Here is a 19,424-nt window from a genome sequence, read left to right as displayed (position 1 = left end):
CGGGGCGGGGGGAAGAGCTGCAAGGAAAAGGGAGTTTTTCCAAAACCGGCCGCCCCACCGGAGGAGCGGTAAAAACAGCGTTTCCTAACGAGACCTCCTAAGTCGCGGATACCGGTACACGAAATGGACCGCAAGCTAGAGAAGAAAAGGCGCTAAGGCAACACCACTGCATTTAAGTTCAGCTGTATTCAATTGCGAACACTGCCGGTTTCATCACAAAGGTTCACCGCTTAGTAATTTCTTTTAAAACAATAAATAGTTCACCGACAGCATCAACACATTTAAAATTACAAATGTACAAAGACTTTGGGTGCCGGACGCTTCAAACTTCTGAAAAACATTCAACGAGCTCACATCTCCGCATTTTCCATTACAAACACGCACGTATTACCTACTGCTCTTGAAACATAAGGAACAAGGCACAGAAAAGCAAATAAAAAAAAGACTCTTCGAGAACATTCAGACCGTTCAAAGCAATTCTGTGTAACAGCATAGGGCTCAAGAAAGGCAAATTATAAAGTATCTGAAAAAATTCAACAACTGTTAAATAAGGTAACTAATTTGATATAATCCTGTGAGGCACACGTAAACTCTCCTGTAAGATGCTGAACATGCTTAAGTGGTGGCAGTTAAGCGTCTTGCAGGATCGGCCCCTTTACATTTTGAAGTAATCTTACTGTAAAGATAGACAATTGTCTCATTTTCAGCTTATAAAATTACTTTTCAAATTAGTGCAAAGCCTCATGTAAAAATGTAATTAGTCTAGATGTAATGGAATGCTTAAAAAATTCCAAAGTGCAAATATTAAACTTAAATTGGTTAACTTTTAATCACACTTTAGAATTCTTCCAGTAACTCATGCTTATAGATTTTTCATTAAAAATAGCAAAGTCAATATAAGAACCAAAGTAGAGAAAAAGGTACGATGTTCTGCATCTCACGTAAAAACTTTGAAAATCCAAAAAACACACTGGATGTCAAAAATCTCTGGCAGAAATTATTAAATAGCAGATTTCTGTTAGCATAGTAAGACAATATTTAAAATAAGGCTTTGGTTAAATAAAAAGTTTGCTAAACTAGGAATGATGATAAAAGTGCAAAAGATTCACCAAATACACAACTTCATTTCCAAGGCAGGCATTACACCTACCATTTACAATGGTTTGCATTGGTTTGTCAGCCTGCATTTTAATAGCTCAGATACCTACAGCCAAACATGTTTATTATAGGCAAATTAAACATATGGGGGTCAAATCCTATAACTTGTTTCACCCAGAGAGAGATTCAATTATATCAGTGGAAGTATATCCATTTATAGCATCATTCCTTTGCATGTTTGGGGCATCAAGGCCCTGGATCTGTAACATTTTATTATTATAGTGAGTTCACTAATGAGTTTACTTATTTCTTAGCACTTCCTAAACAGAAGTCCTCTGCTGGCAACTGGCTGGTTGCAGCTGATTTTCTTACAAACAGAATTCTTGTAACATATGGATAGCAAAGATGATTTTTTAAAAAGTGCTTGATATTGGTCCATAAGAATACATGTACATGTTAGCTTGAGACCAAACACTTTGCCGTTGTAGATATCCTGCACTTGGTGTTTATTGGTGCACTGGTAGTTTGCTTGAATCCGAGTCTATGGAGAAGAATGTCACCTTCACAGCAAAAATCATTTACAGTTTTACAGTCACAACACATGCTCCAGCTCTTCCTAAGCACAATGGTGCAACCTGTAAGAAAAAAAATAAAACAAAAAACCAAAACCAACAACATCCGTGAGATAAATGCAGTCAGCTTTAAGTATTTTTTTCCCCAAAACTGACAGTTTAATTAATGCTTGTAATAACAGTTGTATAGCTGTAGCAGAGTGACAGTATCACCCATGCTCTGTTAATGTGACTTAAAAAAAATAGCAAATTGGTCCAAAACTTGGATACAAATCCACCAAAAGGGTGAAGATATTTTATTTGATAGGAAGGAATAGCAAACCCCAAGAATATGAAACACTTCTTTTTGATAATTTCAATTACTTGGTATTACAGGATAAAGAATCCTTTGTTATGGTACAAACTGGACACCTGAGCTAGACAGTCTGACAACTTAGTAATAGTTGGCAAAAGGATGCATTTTTCTCTCAAACAGAAAATGCTAAACATGACAGGGGCAACCACTCCTTATTACTTGAATATTTGATAAAATCCTATTAAGCGTTCTTGAAATCAGAATAATTTCCCAGTCTCTATACCTTTTTTGTAAGCAGAAGTTGCTTCTAGCAAGACCCTTTTCTGCTGAGATTCTGTTGTACTTGAAAAGAGGAAGGTAGTTTCTAACACCTTAGCTTCCCCTTTTAAACTTCATAGTATTGGAATGTGTGTGAATAGCACACTAAGTGCTATAGAGCTTATCTTGGAGACCAAAAAGGGTGTTTGTGCCATCTCCCCTATTTCTTTTTTTCTCCAGAAACAACAGACTTATCCTGAGCTGTCTGTGGCTCTGACAAACTTCAGCTGAGAAAATTCCACTACCCTCTTTTGAGTTCTGTGTGGATGAAGTGGTGACAGACTGCTGACATGACAAGGCAGAAGGAAGGTACACAGACACTTCCAAATCCCTCCAGTATGGGTTCAGAACTGTCCTATATACTGGGATCATGGGATTCAGTGAGATACAGAGGGTCAAGGTTAAGGATACAAAGGTACATACAGATGGTCACCACCTAGACGTCATGCGAAATTAATTTAGTTGTAACAGTCAGAAGCACTGTTTCTCTCCTCTGGTACACTTTTTTTTCTTTAGCAGGACAAATAATGCCATGGGCTGTCATTACCAGTACTGCCACTGAAGGCCCCAAGCTCTGATGAGCCTCCTAGATGACTTATGCTTTAAGATCTTGCAGCACTATGAAGTGGGGGGAAACAGCTCAGTTTTCTGTTACAAAGATTATTACAGAGAGCAATTCAGTTCTCTTTTTGAATTAGCAATTTGGGGCTATTACTGGGATAGCATATTCAGGAGGTGAGAATTCAGCTGCCTAAATACTGGTGTCTAATGCTGTTCTAAGATGACCTTGGACATTCATCCTGGCCTGCAACTGGACTCCAGGAGGGCCTTGGTCTCCCACAGATTCTGTGCTGTATCAGCCAGCCTTTTGTAGATATAGAGGCTTTAGGGTATCTCATATGGCAGTAGATACCAAAGAACAGCCTGCCCAGGATGTCCTTGTGTGTGCTCTTCCCACAGAGAGGCATACTGCTGGAGCTATAAAAAAGTAAAAGTAACCAAGCTTTGAATTGACAGTAACAGTTTCTGATCATGAATTGAAGATTTTTTTTTTAATTTTTTGTTTTTGAGCTGCATAAAGAGAAATGGGAAAAAGCTTCCTGAAAGTTGCACACACTGCACATAGCATTCACATCAGGAAGGGATCATCTACAAAAAGATGACTAAAACCTTGAAGAAATTGATAAACTTGCTGAGGGACACATCAGAACTAAAACTAATCTACATTTATCATTTATCTTCAGAATAGGAAGTCATGTAAACAAAATCCTTTATGACAGTTTGGGGAACATGTCAATACATTTTATTAACAGTAGTTGAAATTGTCAAAGAAAATAGCTATACTCTTGCCAAAGAAAGAAGGCAGTTTATTAGAAGTTAACAAATGTCAATTCAAGATAAATCATCTCAAGATGGTAGACAGAAAAAAAAAAAAGAAAAAAAAAGAGACAGATAACAGCCTAATAAGGCTTCTCATCTTAGAAGAGTATTTGAATTCTCCTTGCAGAAAGAGGCACACTTGAGATAACAAGATAAATAGTAGTATATAGTCTGATCAGAAACTATACCTGTGTCCATTCATTTGTCTGGGGATCATAAGATTCCACTGTATTAAGGTATGTTTGACCATCATATCCTCCAACAGCATACAACTTGTCACCAAGAAGGCATACTCCCACTGCATCTCTGCTAATGCTCATAGAGGCCACAGCAGTCCACATATCTGTTTTTGGATCATACCTGAAAGATAATTCGTGTTATGCTCTAAAACTAAAAAAAAAATGTACTGGAATTGATGCTCTCAAGATAGTAGAAAACAGGTATTATTAGGACAGCACAGATTTGGGTGTTAATTTCAAAGGACTTTCTCCCCCCAAATACTGTCTTTGAAAATGTTTCTTTAGTCATCTGGTAATACAGTCAGTACTAGCTAAGTATCTACTTTGTGCTGCTTTCCACATAATAATACATACATACATACACATACAGCTGCTCTTACTACATTTCTTATTGTATGTCTAAATGTACCGCTCCAGGAACAGTTCTACTGCTACACTGTAGTAGAGCAAGTGCTTGCTCTAAGTGATAACTACTACATGTCAAAGCACAGGCTGTTAAAGCTGAGTGTGGTACTAAAGAGAATTACTTGATTACCATTAAAAAAAAAACAACAAAAAAACCCAACCCAACCAACCCCAAAATCAGTTTGTGAAAATTCTGGGGGAAATGCAAAACCCTTAAGACAATTTACAGCACTTCTTTAATCATAGCTCTGTATCATCAGAAGCATCAGCACAGGAAAAGACAGATGGTTTAATGAAAAACATTAAATGTGATTCTAGAATAATATCAACATTCTTTACAAGTCAAACTGAGAAATACATAGGAGAGTTCATGCTATTCCTATGTCAAGGAACATATTTTAACCTGACTGAAAGAGACAATGTTAAGATTACATCAGTTCTGCTGTAAGCATCTATAATCACAGAGCTCTGAAGGGCTCTAAAGAACTATACAAAGAAAATACTTATTTGGCTGAAACCATCCTAAGATCACACTTGCTAAAAGCAAGTTTGGAAGATACCAGTTTTAATTTGCTTGCATGAAGAGCATAGATATAGTGAGCTCTAACAATTTTATCTGCAGTTCTCTAGTCAAAGTACTACAGAAATGCATGCAAGCATAACTGTATTGTAAAAATATTGCCTGAAGCACATGCTGCAAATAGAAGTATAATGTAGTAAAAGAGGGTGATTAGTGAGCTACATATAGAAGTTACTTTTCAATTTAAGTTATTTTATATTTATTTATAAACCAATGTATTTATCTGGGAAAAGCAACTTTTATTCCAAAATATAGTGGTAAACAAATACTCAGAATCTTAGTGTGGTTTTATGAAACTGGTAATTTTTTAAAGGAACTATTTCCATGAGGTTGATGGTCCTCAATTTCATCTCACTTAAAGAGTGAGGACAAAATGCGTTACAAAATGATTCCTATTTCTTAAAGTTGTGTTCTGTAACTTTGTTTCAGAGAATATTGATGCAGAAAAAAATACATGGACCTATTGCTTTCTCTTGGGCTTCTAATTATCTGTATTCCTGTAAAAATGTGGTATTTCCTAAGATGTAGCTTCCTATCTGCAAACCTTTCCAGGGTCTTTTTAGTGCAACATCTGTATGTTAAGTGGTACGGGCCACACTATGTATTTTGGGGTCTATTAGGACACTGAAAGTTTGAAAACTACAGCTCTGTTTTGTGGTGGTTTTTTGGGGGGGAGGGGGTAGGGGGTGTTTTATTTTGTTTTTTCTTTTTTTTGGTAGAGAGCAAGTCTTATCTCCCAGCATAAAGAAATTTAGTAGAAGGAGAAGATGGATGATGAAGAATCACTGTAAGCGTTGGGAGATAACAGGAAAGAAGAGTTTTACAATTTGGGGCGGGGGGGGCAGGGGAGAAGGAAGAGAATTAAAGCATATTTCAGAAATACTTGACAGCAAAGACTTAATGCAGTGCATTATGAAGTATTTACTGTCATTTTTAATTATTTTATGGATCACATGTGCTTCTGCTATTTGTAATACAGTCATTCATTAATAACTTTATGTAAAGACGTATTAAGGATATTACCTTTCTACGCAGTCTGACAGCCTGGATGTTAAATTTGATGCTGGGGCATCATGACCACCTATTGCATACAAGAAGCCATTCCAGGTGGTTACACCTACACCACCTCTTCTTTTTGACATCTGAGCACAGAGGGTCCATTTGTTTGTATGAGGATCAAAACATTCTACTGACTTAAGACAAGAACTTCCATCTCGACCACCGACTGCATAAAGCCTACAAAGTTAAAAAAAAAGAATAAAAGTAAATAAATACTGTCTGAACAAGAAAAGTTTCCAGTGACGTATAAAGGACTTTCAAGTTTGTTAAAAAGGGAAGTTCAGAAGGAGATTTTCAACTTTCAATAGAATATTCTGTTGTAAAAACTCATGATAAGATTTTGCTTCAACCTTTTCCTATTGTCATGATCAATGCATAATAACAATAATTTACAGAAAATTGGTATCTATAACACAGCATTTATGTTCCAACCTATGCATGTAGCTAACCTTTTCAAAATTACTTATGTGACTTGACAAAGGCCCATTTCTAACACAGTCAGAGGGACAAATTCAGTAGTGGATCTGTGCATGCAACAACACTACCCTGCCTCATCTTGGGCACGCAAGTATTTTTCTGGACCTGGGCTGCAGTTTACGAACGACAGCGCTACCTTAAGTCCCTCACACCCACTAGGTGGCCTAGTTTGCTTGGTTCTAACAAAGAGGTTTCTAGCATTTGGTGTTAACAAAGGATTTCAACTTTTTGGAAAGGCTAGAAGGAAAAGATTGGTTTTAGGAGCACTCCATCATTGATGAATCTTTAATCAAATAATCAAACCTGATAAAGAGTTTATGCACAGAGTTTATGAGCAATCTATGCTTAAAAGCAGAAATGCCTAGCACTATTATGTGGAAAGGTAGGAACTCGGAAGCCATTCTAAAAAGGAAGCAACTCATCAGAAGTCCAGTTTGAAAGAGCACCTGAAACATTGTTAATGAAATGCTTTCATAGCCTAAGGCAGATTATAGTACAGTTAAATAATCAAATAAACATTAGATACTGTATATGATGATAGTGTGAACAATTTACAACAGTTACTGTGAAGCACTATTCAAGGTATCCTCAGTTTAGGAAACACTGCTGTTTGGTTTTTTATATATACTGACCAAAAAACTTAAATAGAAACAGCTTGTAGATATTGTTGACCTAGTAGTCCTCAGTAATAATTTTAATACCCTTTAAAAAAAAATACATTTCCATGGAAGATCCCATGTTTAACAACACAACTTGTTTAAGGTGAGGAATGTACTGAAGGATATTAAAAAATCCTGTTGCAGTTTCAAAAAGTTCATGACTAAAAATCAATCCTCTACGCAACATAGTATTTAAATGAAGGCCCCCATCTTACCTCCCACCAAAACATGACAGAGTTTTGATAACTTATGCAGTGATTTCACATTTTGGATGTGAAGAAAGATATATTAATTTCTCTGTATGAAGGTTTTGAGCAAATTGTCTGAAATATATTGAGTTACAGATAGATATTACTAGAAAGTGCAGAAGTTACTGCTGCCACAGCTGAAATGCTGCATGCACTTTTAAGTTTTTTAGCTATAGGCATCTAGTGTTGCTGCCTACATTAAGAGCCTAAGGAATGTTCTATAATAATAGAGAAATGTGAGGCTGTAATTCTGGTGCTTTTCACCACACCTGGGATGCTCTGCAGAATATATAGGAAGCTTCAGACCTAACTTTGGCATCTGAGACCGCAGTTCCAAGGCAGTCCAAGGCACTCTGCTTGCTGGTTGTTCCAAGTTCTTCCCTCCTTCCTGCACCCAGTGAGCATTTCCACTCATTCCTGGACTTGTTTCACATCTCACAGCACCCTTTGTTTTCGCTACCTTACAATTATTACAACATTCAAACAGCTCAAGGGAGATATGTCAGATAGTACATAAGCAGGAAGTGAAAATTTGTGGTCAAGATAATGTAAATATTCTGCCACAACCACAATACTACTCAGCAAATCAGGTTAGATTTGTCTACTATGGTATTCCTGTAGTCACCCTGGCAAAACATGGTTTGGATAAGCCCACTACAAGGCTGGTGGAAAACTGGAAGGACTACTGGGCTCAAAGGGCTATGATCAGCAGTATGAAGTCCATCTGGCAGCTGGTTACTAGTGATGTTCCTCCCAGGCTGATACTGTGGCTGATACTGCTCAATGTCTTCTTTAATTATCTGAAAGATGTAATGGAAATCAGCCTTAGTAAGTTTACTGATAATATCAAATTAAGGGCAGCTGCTGATATGCTGGAGGGCTTGGTTGCTACTCAGAGAGACCTAGACAGGCTGGAAAAATGGGCTAACTGTCATCTCGTGAAGTTCAGCAAAGGCAAATGCAAAGTCCTGTACCTGGGATGGCATATTACCATGCAATAGTACAAGCTGGGAGCTGACAGGAGAGGAGGCAGCTTTGGAAAAATAGACTTTGAAGCCCTGGCAGACAACGAGTCAGCAGTATGCCCTTGAAGTAACGACAGCTGATCCCTTTTATTCAGTACCTACAAGACTGCTTCTGGATACTGTGTCCAGCTTTGGGCGCTCAGTACAAGGAAGATCTTGCCATACTGGAGCAAGTCCAGCTGATGGTCACCAAGACGATGAGGGAGCTAGAACACATGACATATGAGGAGAGGCCAAAAGCACTGTCTTTGTGCAGTCTTAAGAATTCTTGAGACAGCTAACGAGGCATCTACTGCTGTCTTCACCTAATGGGAGGTTATATAGAAGACAGATAATTCTCAAGAGGTATGCAGTGAAAGAAGGAAGAACAAGAGGCAAGTTCAAACATGGGAAATTTCAACTGGATATTAGAAGAAAAATGTTCAGTACAATGGTGGTCAAACATCAGCACAGGTTGACCAGAGAGGCTATTGAATCTTCATCCTTGGAGATATTAAAAACTCAGATGTGACCTGAGCTACTTCAGTTAACTTTGAAACTAGATCCAGCTTTAAGGTTTGCCTTGCTTTGAGTTGGTGTTGGATCAGATGACTCTAGAGGTCCCTTCCAATCCAAATTATTCTGTGATTCTGTGATTCCAACTGATCTTTATTTTTATAACAGCTTGATTCAAGTACTACTTGTATTTGGGGATGCTATAGAACAATTACACTTAGTCCAAATGAAATCAATGAAAATCATTCAAAGTCTAGGAATTGTGGCCTACAAATAAAGACTGAAGGAGCTGGAGTTATTCAGTCCTGATGACAGAATACTGAGGGGACATGTGTCTTTAAATATGAAAGGCTGTTGCAAATAGTAAAGAAAAGATGCATTTTCCATGTTCACTTTGGATAGTGCAAACAATAATAATATAAATCAGCAACAAGTATTTAAGACTTCACATGAGGACAACTTCACAGATGTATTAGTAGTTAAGCAGATTCCTCAGGGAAGTTACAGAAACTTTACCACTGGAAGTTAAGAACAAAATCACTCTGGCTATGAGTGTTTTAGATATAATTGATTCAGGTTTGGGGTAGCAGAATGGATTAGGGAACAACTTGATGTCACTTCCAGCCATTTCCTGGGACTGCAACATAAAATACCTAGTTGTCTGAATATGCTTTGTATTAGGAATTAGTCATATTTTCACTGAAAAACAACGGTAGAAATTTCAGATATCACTCCAGATTAGATTCATTCTGCCAGAGCTTACTGTTCTGAGTTAATGCAGTATAACATGAGTACTCCTCCATGACTTCACAGTAATTTTGGAAGTTGATTGTTCAAACTATCACAGTAAGAGGAAATCACTGGAGTCTCAGTGAAAGAGAACAATTTGCTCCTTTCTGTATTACAGAGATGGTAACTACTTATTAGGCCATAGAGATGGTGTCTCATAAGCGATACTGAGGGACACTGTGATGCTGTGGGGAAACTTGCTTGACCAAATACAATATCTTTTCTGTGAATGAAGAAACTTTGTTCTTAAAGCTATCAACAGGTATCTATCAAGATAAATTATTAATAGTAATTTAGAATGGTCCTGTAATTACATTAAAATAATGAGATAGTAAACAGAAGTTGCCTTCACATACTTTCCATTTAATATTGCTACACCAACAGTGCTCCTTGGAGTTGACATACTGGCTACAAAGTTCCACTGACGAGCCTGTGGATCCCATCTTTCTACTGTATTCAGGTAGCTCCAGCCATCATGTCCTCCTACAGCATACATGGGACCTTCCAATACAGCTACTCCTAAAAAAAACAGATATGAAAAACAATCATTTCTGGATAAAAGGGAAAAAAGATCACATTTTCCTAGTGACAGTCCAGGGTGCACAACAAAATATTTAAAAACAAATAAAAAGAAAATTCCTTTTGGTAGCCAATGCTGGATATAGTCTGAAGGAGAAAAGACGTTCAATAAGCAGTTGGCATTAAAACAAAGTTTCCACCCCCCTAAACTTAATTTCTGAATGTTTTTTGACCTATCCTAAAACAGGTAAGCTTTTAAAAATATGCATTTAGCCTTCACAGAACACTACATACCAAGACCATGACGATGAGTGGACATAGGTGGCATTACACTCCAAGTTTTTGTTCTAGGGTTGTAGCACTCCACAGTATTTAATGTTTTCAGTCCATCTCTGCCACCAACAACATACAATTTATCATCTAAGACTGCAACTCCAAACTGTAATCTTCGTCCATTCATGTTTGCAACAGGAGTCCACATGTTAGTACGAAGTTCATACTTTTCAATGCTTGTAGCTCCTGAATGACAACATATGCAAGTTATAAAAAAAAAAAAAGTCTGAATTATTAAGCGTTTTTATTTCAGCAGTATGTTGATCCCACAAGACAGCATGACATCCTGCAGCATGTTTTTAATTCTATGCATACAAATAGTCTTTTTTGATTTCCTCAGGAATTAAGTGCACCATTATAAAGATGGACTTTCTCAGTGCTTTTCAAGACAAAAAACCAGGATCTCTAACTGCTTTGCAGAATCAAGCCTTTAGAAATAGAAATGTTAGGAATATAAAACAACTCTTGTGAAATGCAATTATATATTGAAATCAACTGTTTTGTAATATTAGAAAAAAAAATCTGAAGCTATGTGACATGAAGTACTAAAAGTGCTAACTTTAAAACAACAAGTAAAAGAAAACACTTTCTCTGCCATAACTTTCCTAACTTGCCAGATTCCTTCTAACTACCATTAAACAGTATAGAAGTGTCTATAAAAAAGGAAATCCAAGTAAGTCTAACATAACCATTTAACAATTAGTCAAAAAGCATATTTTGGGGTTGTTGTTTTTTTTTTTTTTTTTTAATGCATGTGCAGGTCACCTTTGTGCCCTTCCTGTCATTTTCTTCCTTTTCCACTCAAGTAAGTAAAGATTAGTTTTCACTCAGTTCAACATTTCACTTCAGAAATCAGATATTCCCTTGATAATTTCAAATCAATAACAACTCTAGCTTCTAGAATGTTTACAGTATTATCAAAGCTACATAGTTTTTTTTTAACCTAATAAACTGTGTACATTTAAGACGTTTCATGTTCTATACTGCAGAATCTTTGAATTCTAGAATTAACATGTTGTAAAAACATCTACCAAACGTTTCTTTTAAAAAGAACCAAAACAGCTCATCAACTAATCATTATATAAGCCAATACCTTTTGTTGCATCCATTCCTCCAACTGCAAACAACACACCCACTGTAGATTTTCTAGGTTTGGTGCGAGGACTTTGCAACATAGGTCGTCTCTCTGGCAACAGATGGTACTTCATTGCTTCCATAATGAGTTTTTGACATTCAATGTCATCCCTAAAGAGTGCATTATTTTCCATATCTGCCAGAAACTGTGAAGAAGAAAAAAAGTTAAACAAGCTGTATTGATATAAACCACATGAAGAATAAAAACAAAGATTACAAGAAAACATTTTATCTCAAGGCTTCCACTGCCTGATTTAAAATCTATGTATTTTCAAAATGGTCATATAAAGAACACTATGGTAAAGATAAACTTGTAATAAACAAAACATTCACATTTTAAGCTAAGCTATTAAGTACAAAAAACCAGGAAGGCTATCTGATCTTAATGGATGATTTAAGTTTAATGGTCCAAAGGAAGAAAATAAAATCTGGTGTTCCAGCACCACTACAGGTATGTTCAAGGAAATGGAATCAGGGTCTGGGTATGTAAATCAGTTTAACCTCATGCTCTTACTCCCAAATCCACTCAACCCAGAGGTCTGGAAAAGCTATTTCAGGCACAGGCTGAATATTTTAATACATATTCTACTCCTCACTCTGACAGTGACCCCGATCACAGTATATCAATTAATACTTTGTTAAAAAATTTAAGATCAAGGATGCAAGCAAAATTTGACAAGTGTTAAATTTTAAATATGACTTAAATAATATCAAGTTAAATAAAGACTACTAATAAAAGTTAAGTTTAAAGATTCTGGAGTCTTTTGTACTCCACGTTTGTCAGACTGCAGGAAAAATACATTAGTAGGTTGAGTGTCCCAACTATAATTATTAGAAGTCTAGACAACTGGCATTTTTCTGAGCTGCAAGACATAGCCTGAGTAACAGAGAAAAAAAAGCAAGTGAAGTGCCCCATTGGAATCTGGACAGCTGTCAGAACAATGAGAAAAAGGCAAATGCCTCTGAACTGCAATCACAAAATCCAAACACTTTGTGAGTATTAGAAATGTAAGTCCAGAAACCAGAATGAGATATCATTGTTGAGCTGTTGACAGCCAACCAATAACAGGTACAAAATGGCTGTGAAATTAGTAATCAGGAGTACTAAAGGGACTCATTATAAAATAGTTGTGCATAATATGGTGTGCATCTCCCTGGCTTAGAGCTGCCTTAGGACTGCAAAGTGGCAAATATGACATCTACGGTTCCAGAAGAAACACAGGTTAAGTACAGGCTGCTAAGCCTGAACATCTCTATATCAGGCCAACCAACAGAAACTATGACAGAAAACATAATTAACATACAGAGAGAATTAAAAAAAAAACAAACCCCCCCCAAAAAAACCCAAAAACTTTCAAAGCTCTTCACCAGCAACTATTCAGAAAACTGAGCCTGACTTTTGCAGTATTTCTGTAATTGGCTGATGTTCTGATTATATTTAAAATAGCAAATTAAAACGTTCTCATGTAAATTAGCAGAGGTAACTTAATTTTCATTCTTTACTTTCAGGACTTCCCATTGTTTCTTCTCGTGACTCAGAGCACCACTTACCATTTGTATCACTTCACAGGGACACTTTCTGATTATAAAATAGTAAACTAAAGGCCGTCTTTTAACTGCCAGCATGCAACGCTATAAAATTGCACACAGTTAAAAAAAATAATAAAAAATAATTAAAAAAATCAATTAATTACTACTGTCCTAAATTGGACGTTGTCATAGTTGCATGCATGAAAATTAAGGCTTGTACACAACATGACCAGTTCAGAGCTCCAATATACTTTTCTGATAGACAAGCAACATTTAATATTGGAAGCAACACCATGTGTGTATATATGAGTTTTGCAACAAGATGTGACCTACATTTTCTCCAGTTTCTAACTCGCCCAACCTGGATTTTTCTCATAGCAGAGTCTCAATCTCTGAAAGCAACTTCATCTCAGTTAAAAAGAAATACCATCTAAGATTGGTTTGGTACTCAAAAAACCTGCAGGCTCTTGAAACTAAATCTACTGTATTACAATTTTCTGTAAATATTCTTCACTCAAAGAACTTGGAATGGGCTTACTTAAATGAAAACCAATTTTTTCCAAGTTTTATTATTTGCATAGCTCCTTGTACTACAAGCATTTATAACTGAGCAGTTACAAATGATGTGTTAGCATGAAATTATAGACATTGGAAACCTGATGAAGAGAAGGGTAGCGCAGATACTTAAGTACGAAGAATTCTGTCTAAAAGGAAGCTGAACCATCTTATAACTCAGAAATTGCTTAATCATTTTTTTCGTTAATTTATCAGAGATAGAATACTTCCCACCTTACAGCTTAAGAAGCTGACAAATATTCATCTTTAGCCTTTGTAAGAGCAAAAAGAGACTTACAAATATTTAGGACACTGCTTGCATTAACCAAAGAGATGACAGAATGCTATGTACAAAGAGATGCATAAAAACACAACCAATAAAATTGACAATTCATTAGAATTTTTTCTTCCAGTGCTACAGTTTCACAGTATTTCCCAAGTTGTTTTTTTTTTTTAAAGTGTATGAACCTAATATTCTTTGCATCTCTGCTTGCAACGTTATTGATTTCAGTAAGTTGTTCAATTTTCTAATTTCATTTCTTTCAAATAGCTTTAACCCTTCAACCGTAAAATTGGAAACCTTTTCATTAGGTTATGTTTGCTGTCAGATTGCCTAATGCCATGTGATCATGAAGCAAAACATGATTCTGAAAACAGTAAGACTGTTCTGGGCACTTCAAACCAATTTACTCAATGCACTAATTGTCGCCATATTAAAATCACAGCTTTAACACTTTAATTTGTTGAAGAAAAATATTGTAGTTGAAATATATCTATGGAGAAGACATGAAAATTTAAAGGTAAAAATAATAAATGAAATATGATATTGCTTTTGTGTTTCATGCTGCTATTTTCCTAATCAGTTACCGAGTGGACATAATTTGATTTTGGTACATATTTTCTGGGATAAATTCTGTACTTTCAGTTTCTAAAGATGTTTCAATTACAGTCAATTAAGGAAAACAGCAGTGGTTACTTAGTTAGCAATTAATTAAACACTCAATGAAAGAATTATTTTCTCCAGGTCAACTGGCTTACATTGTATTATGTTTCTAGAAAAAGTGAATTACAAAGTCAAGGCCACAACTGAGAAAATCCTGCCATTTCACATATATAATAATCAGTATGGAAATATTAACACTAAAATGCTTGCTAGTGAATCTTACTATCCAGCAAGAGGATACCAGATTAGAGTAATACACAGAATGCTGTGTATGTGATTTATCACTATGAATGAATGGAACTCGGTTTTTGTTCTGTTAGTGAATTCTACTTATTACTCGGGTTCCATAAAAATCCTGTTTTCTTCATTTAATAGAGATAATTCTCATTAAACAAACTGAAAACTGTAAAGCAAAATCCTTTGACTGTATAGTAAGTGTTAAATATTACTAATGAAGGTTCAGCAAGGAAGGCCAGCACAAAAGGGGAAGGGGCAGGGTGGAAAATCAAACCTAGTTTAAATGCATGCTATCAGATAATTAAAACAATGCTACACATGACACTAACAAAAGTGGTCATTCCTACAAGACTAGGAAAACTGGAATTCACAACAGTTTGAACAAACTGAGCTCAAGTCTTCCTCAACATTGTGTGTAAATGTCCAAGAAGGAGAAAAAGTATTGATTGGTAAAAAAAAAAAGTACCCAAAGATGGTTTACCAAGAGTTAATAGAAGAAAAATCACTCCAAATAATTTATTCAAATTGTACTTCCTAAATCTCAAGGATAGCTATAATTATATGAAGGAAATGTAATGATCCAAATAAACTGTGCAAGTTCCATAAAGAAGAAATTTAAAAAGGACACACCTTCTAGTGACAAACATATCCTTGATAAGCATTTTTCTAGGTAACAGAAGTGATTTTTTCCTAGCAGCTCTACCCCTTCTTGTGTTCTGACTGATCTCAGATTAAGATCAGAATATGCTGCAGTTCACAAACAGACACAAACTATCATGCCTATACAACATGCTAAGTCTTTATTTGCAGCTCTAAGAATCCAAATCATTAAGAATCCTAAAGCTTTTAGGATTTGTCACTATCAATATATCGATGCTGTAGATATTACGCCCACTGTAACCATGGTATAAACTAGAGAGGAACTGAACAATTTACTTGTGGAGCAAGCAGAGGCAGTCTAATGTAAGCCAGGAGTTTACTGAGATCTTTCCTTCTCTGTTCCAAATCATGTCGAACCCACGTAAGTAGTGCATTCAGTATAGTTTCTTCATTAGGAATATTCATGTCATCACTTGCTAAAAGCTTTGCAATTTCAGTGGCTGGCAATAATAGAAATTCCTGGTTTCTAATTACTTCCATGAAGTTTTCCTGAAAAAGAAAAGTATTTTTAATACAGGTGACATCATACTTTGAAGACATTTTATGGACTCCTACTATGTCTTCCCCCTCTTTTCCTTCCCTTCATCCCATCTCTCAGTTGTGCCAGTAAATACCACAGAAGAACTGACTTGGGAGGAAAAAAAAAAGTAAAATAAAAATGTACTGAGTTATTTTGACCCTGATCATTTCCCCAACTGTATCATTCAGTCCCACACACAAATGTGCTGAAACAACTGAGGGGGAAGTGTATGGACAGAAATGAGCAATGGGTTGTGGGGGTTACTATCTTGGCACTGCAAATTGAAGAAATACTTTCTGAAGTATAGTTAAAAAAAAAAAAAAGGTGCAGTTTGTTCCTGTTGACAATGTAGAACACAATGTAAGATGCTTTGTCAAGCAGAGAGCGCAACATGCTACAGCTACTGGGCGCATCTAACTGTTTTCATTACTGCCAGATTAAACTATGGCCTTAAGTTTTCAGAGGAAATAAACAACACTAACAAGTTTATTGTTGATTTTAAGTGGATTATTTTAAGTTTATTTTACTATTTTATAGGTTTTACACAGCTGATCTGATTGACTGGGGAGCAAAACATACAAAGAATCCACAATATTGTACACACCTTGCTTTATTAACAATATTTACTTTGATAGGATTCAATTTCCTAACTTTCATCCTGTCATTTTCAGCAACAAATCCTTACTTCAAAATAGGAATATCACAATATGTAACATTTCCAATATTGATATCCTACTACCTCATAACACTAGGACTTGCAGAATATTCTGTAAGGATTCTCATGAACTTAGAAACAGCAGAAAAGTATGTAGAAACACAATCAGCACTATGAACTTACAGTGAGAAAACTGAATGTAATGTAAAAGGGTGAGATCACATCTATCCTCTCTCCCCATTTACATGTTTACAAGGCAGCAAAGGAAAGAAAAGTAAAAGCAGTCTATGAATCACAACATATTCTTATATTTTGGTAGCTCAAAACCCAGTTAACCTCATACTCCAAACTGAGAGTAACTTAATGACAATAGAACAGTATCACAATCAATTTAGTAAACACACTGTTGATTGCTACACAGCTAGCCAACAGGATGGTGGTTTTGCTCTGCCATCACATGTACCTCCAAAACACCTGGAGGATAAAGTGCATTAGATCTACAGACAGGGAAGTCTAACTGAGCCTAATATCAAAATTAGCCTTACTTAATATCTTGTTTAATAATTTAAAAAGAAAGAATTGCACATTAATGAAAAAACTCTGGATTAGAAGCATATACATGTTGGAAAAAAAAATATAGGATTTTTAGGTCAAAAAAACAGGGAGAAACTTGGGAGCAGAAGCAGGACCTGCACTGCAAAACAGGTACAAATTTAGCATATAAAATGGCAACAAAAACACACAGTACAGTTTGGCATGGCATGTGCAAAGGACATCATGACAACAAAGCAAGAAAGGTAACACTTCTTCCTTTTTATTGCTTAGTCTAATCATTTCAAACCTCAGTACTCCAAAAATATTAACTAATTAAAGAATGCTGAGCAAAGAGGAAAAAACTAATAAGGAGTAAACCAGTCCACCTCACATGAAAGCCACACATACGTAAAATAGCTACAAGATGCCTAAGGGGAAGGATCAAAGTGACTCCACTCCATAGGTAACTCTGGAGTTGAGATCAGGAAAAGAATTGAAAGTGTTATCTGTTAACTGTATTCCTTCCTGGATAGAATTTGGAAAGGAAAATTTTACATTTAATATCTGAAAAGCTTTCCTACTAGAGAGATCCAATTGGCTACACAAAAGTAGTGCTTCCAAGTGAAAACTGTAGTAGATTAGAAGGTAGATAGAACTGTCTTTTCCTCTTTATTTCGTTTAACTCCCTGTATTACAAAATGAAAGTTAGGAAAATGAGCAAATACAGGAATTAAAAACAGTGAAAGGACCATACCAATATTCAGTAACGCTACACATGCACTGTTATTTATTTTACTCTGATATCAAATGCTTGGGAGTAAAATTGAAGCTGAAAAACCATCAAAATTATTTCCAGAGTTTAAACATGCAGTTCACAAAATTCCACTGTGTTCATTTTTTCCACTGCTGTTTCTTGGTTGATTCTCTGTCCTAGAGAGTATGCAAGCTGGAGCTGTGCTTTTAGTTTTGCTGAATAAACAGGCAGTGAGCACTGACAAAGAGAAAAGCCAACACTTACTACCTTAAACTTTCCATATTGTCTATCCGGATCACAGGAAGAGCAAGGGGAAAGCACCTGCATGGAAAGTTTCCTTTGTCTCTGAAGGCAACGACAAGCTGGTCTTGCGTAAGTCAGTCAGGGATCCTCTTTGGAAAGCTTTTTTCCAACTGTATTTCATCACTTCAACAGCTGTTGTGTGTAAAAAGCCTGATTTTCCTTCTTGTTGCTTGCAGACAATGGCTTTCTGATGGGAACAAGTTCAACTTCCTCTTGCTCCCATTCTATTTTTAAAGCAGGGACTCCTTTTGAGCATAGTATCAAAGCATTCCACTGGGAATACAGCCACTCTTTGGCCTACGTCTGGGGTTTTTTATAATCAGAATCTGACAATTCCTCTTCCTCTACAGACAGAGATTCTGAAGACAAAAAGGAGGAGCCAGTGTATCTCCTAGCATTCTTAACCTCCTCATTAGCCTTTTCTTTCCTTCTTCTTATGGGAACTCTCTGTGGAAGAACAGGATATTTCAGAGAACAAACAGTCTGCAGTTTCAGTCCCTTGCTTTCTGGTCCTGAAAGTAAAAAAATAATTTCCCACCCCCAAAATTAGCTCCTCAAAGAGCTTGGAAGCTTTATCAACTGAGTAGCCTGAGGTTTAGGTATTAGCTAAAACAGGGACACACAGTCCCTGTGCTCAATGCTGTGAATTGGTCGTTCACATCATAACCTTAAATTCACCTGTCAGCAACTGCAGAGTGAATAATACTGATATTCTTAACCACAGGCCTGCCTTGGAGTTGATACAAAGCAAAAAAATATTAGGAGGACATAAAAGATAAGACATCATGATGCTTATTTCTAAGTGCTACTTAATCCCCACAGTGGGATCCAGTGAGATGGTTAAGTCTCCCTCTACACTGTGTCAGAAGGATTAGAACCTTGATCAGAACACCTGCAGGCTGAGAAGAACAGTACACTGAAGTGGCCCAACAGGCAGCTCTAACCACAGGGCTCTGTTTAAACTCTGAACCTCAGCAGCCAAAAAGCAAGAGGTGCTTGACTCACAGGATCTGAATGAGAACAGGGAATGCAATTTTGTCTACTGGCTGCTTCAGTCAGCTGGTCAACTGAGGTATGAATTCACTAAGAACTGAGCTATCTGACCTCC

At 36.3% G+C, this 19,424-nt stretch overlaps 1 protein-coding gene across 6 annotated transcripts in view; it reads right to left on the bottom strand.

The window, feature by feature from the left end:
* Positions 1-355: 355 nt before the first annotated feature.
* KLHL5 (kelch-like family member 5) overlaps positions 356-19,424 on the bottom strand; it is a 60,274-nt gene continuing 41,205 nt past the window's right edge. For 3 of the 6 annotated variants that reach the window (XR_774805.1, XR_774806.1, XR_774807.1), the window contains exons 5-12: positions 15,827-16,039; positions 11,585-11,771; positions 10,453-10,677; positions 9,996-10,158; positions 5,911-6,123; positions 3,852-4,023; positions 2,337-3,261; positions 1,692-1,733 (exon numbers count right to left, since the gene is read on the bottom strand). Coding sequence is in view for 3 of the 6 variants with exons in the window: in XM_010574442.1 (XP_010572744.1) it covers positions 3,169-3,261; positions 3,852-4,023; positions 5,911-6,123; positions 9,996-10,158; positions 10,453-10,677; positions 11,585-11,771; positions 15,827-16,039 (1,266 nt within the window). In the remaining 3 variants the exon portion in view is untranslated. Of the gene's footprint in view, positions 1,734-2,318; positions 3,262-3,851; positions 4,024-5,910; positions 6,124-9,995; positions 10,159-10,452; positions 10,678-11,584; positions 11,772-15,826; positions 16,040-19,424 lie in introns of those variants that run through there. The other 3 variants (XM_010574444.1, XM_010574443.1, XM_010574442.1) reach the window with 2 other exon arrangements.

This window comes from Haliaeetus leucocephalus, unplaced genomic scaffold, assembly GCF_000737465.1.
Source record: "Haliaeetus leucocephalus isolate CR32 unplaced genomic scaffold, Haliaeetus_leucocephalus-4.0 Scaffold439, whole genome shotgun sequence".
Lineage (NCBI taxonomy): Eukaryota > Metazoa > Chordata > Aves > Accipitriformes > Accipitridae > Haliaeetus > Haliaeetus leucocephalus.
The sequence above is the reverse complement of the archived record's forward strand: the minus strand, read 5'-3'. Positions and strand labels throughout refer to the sequence as shown.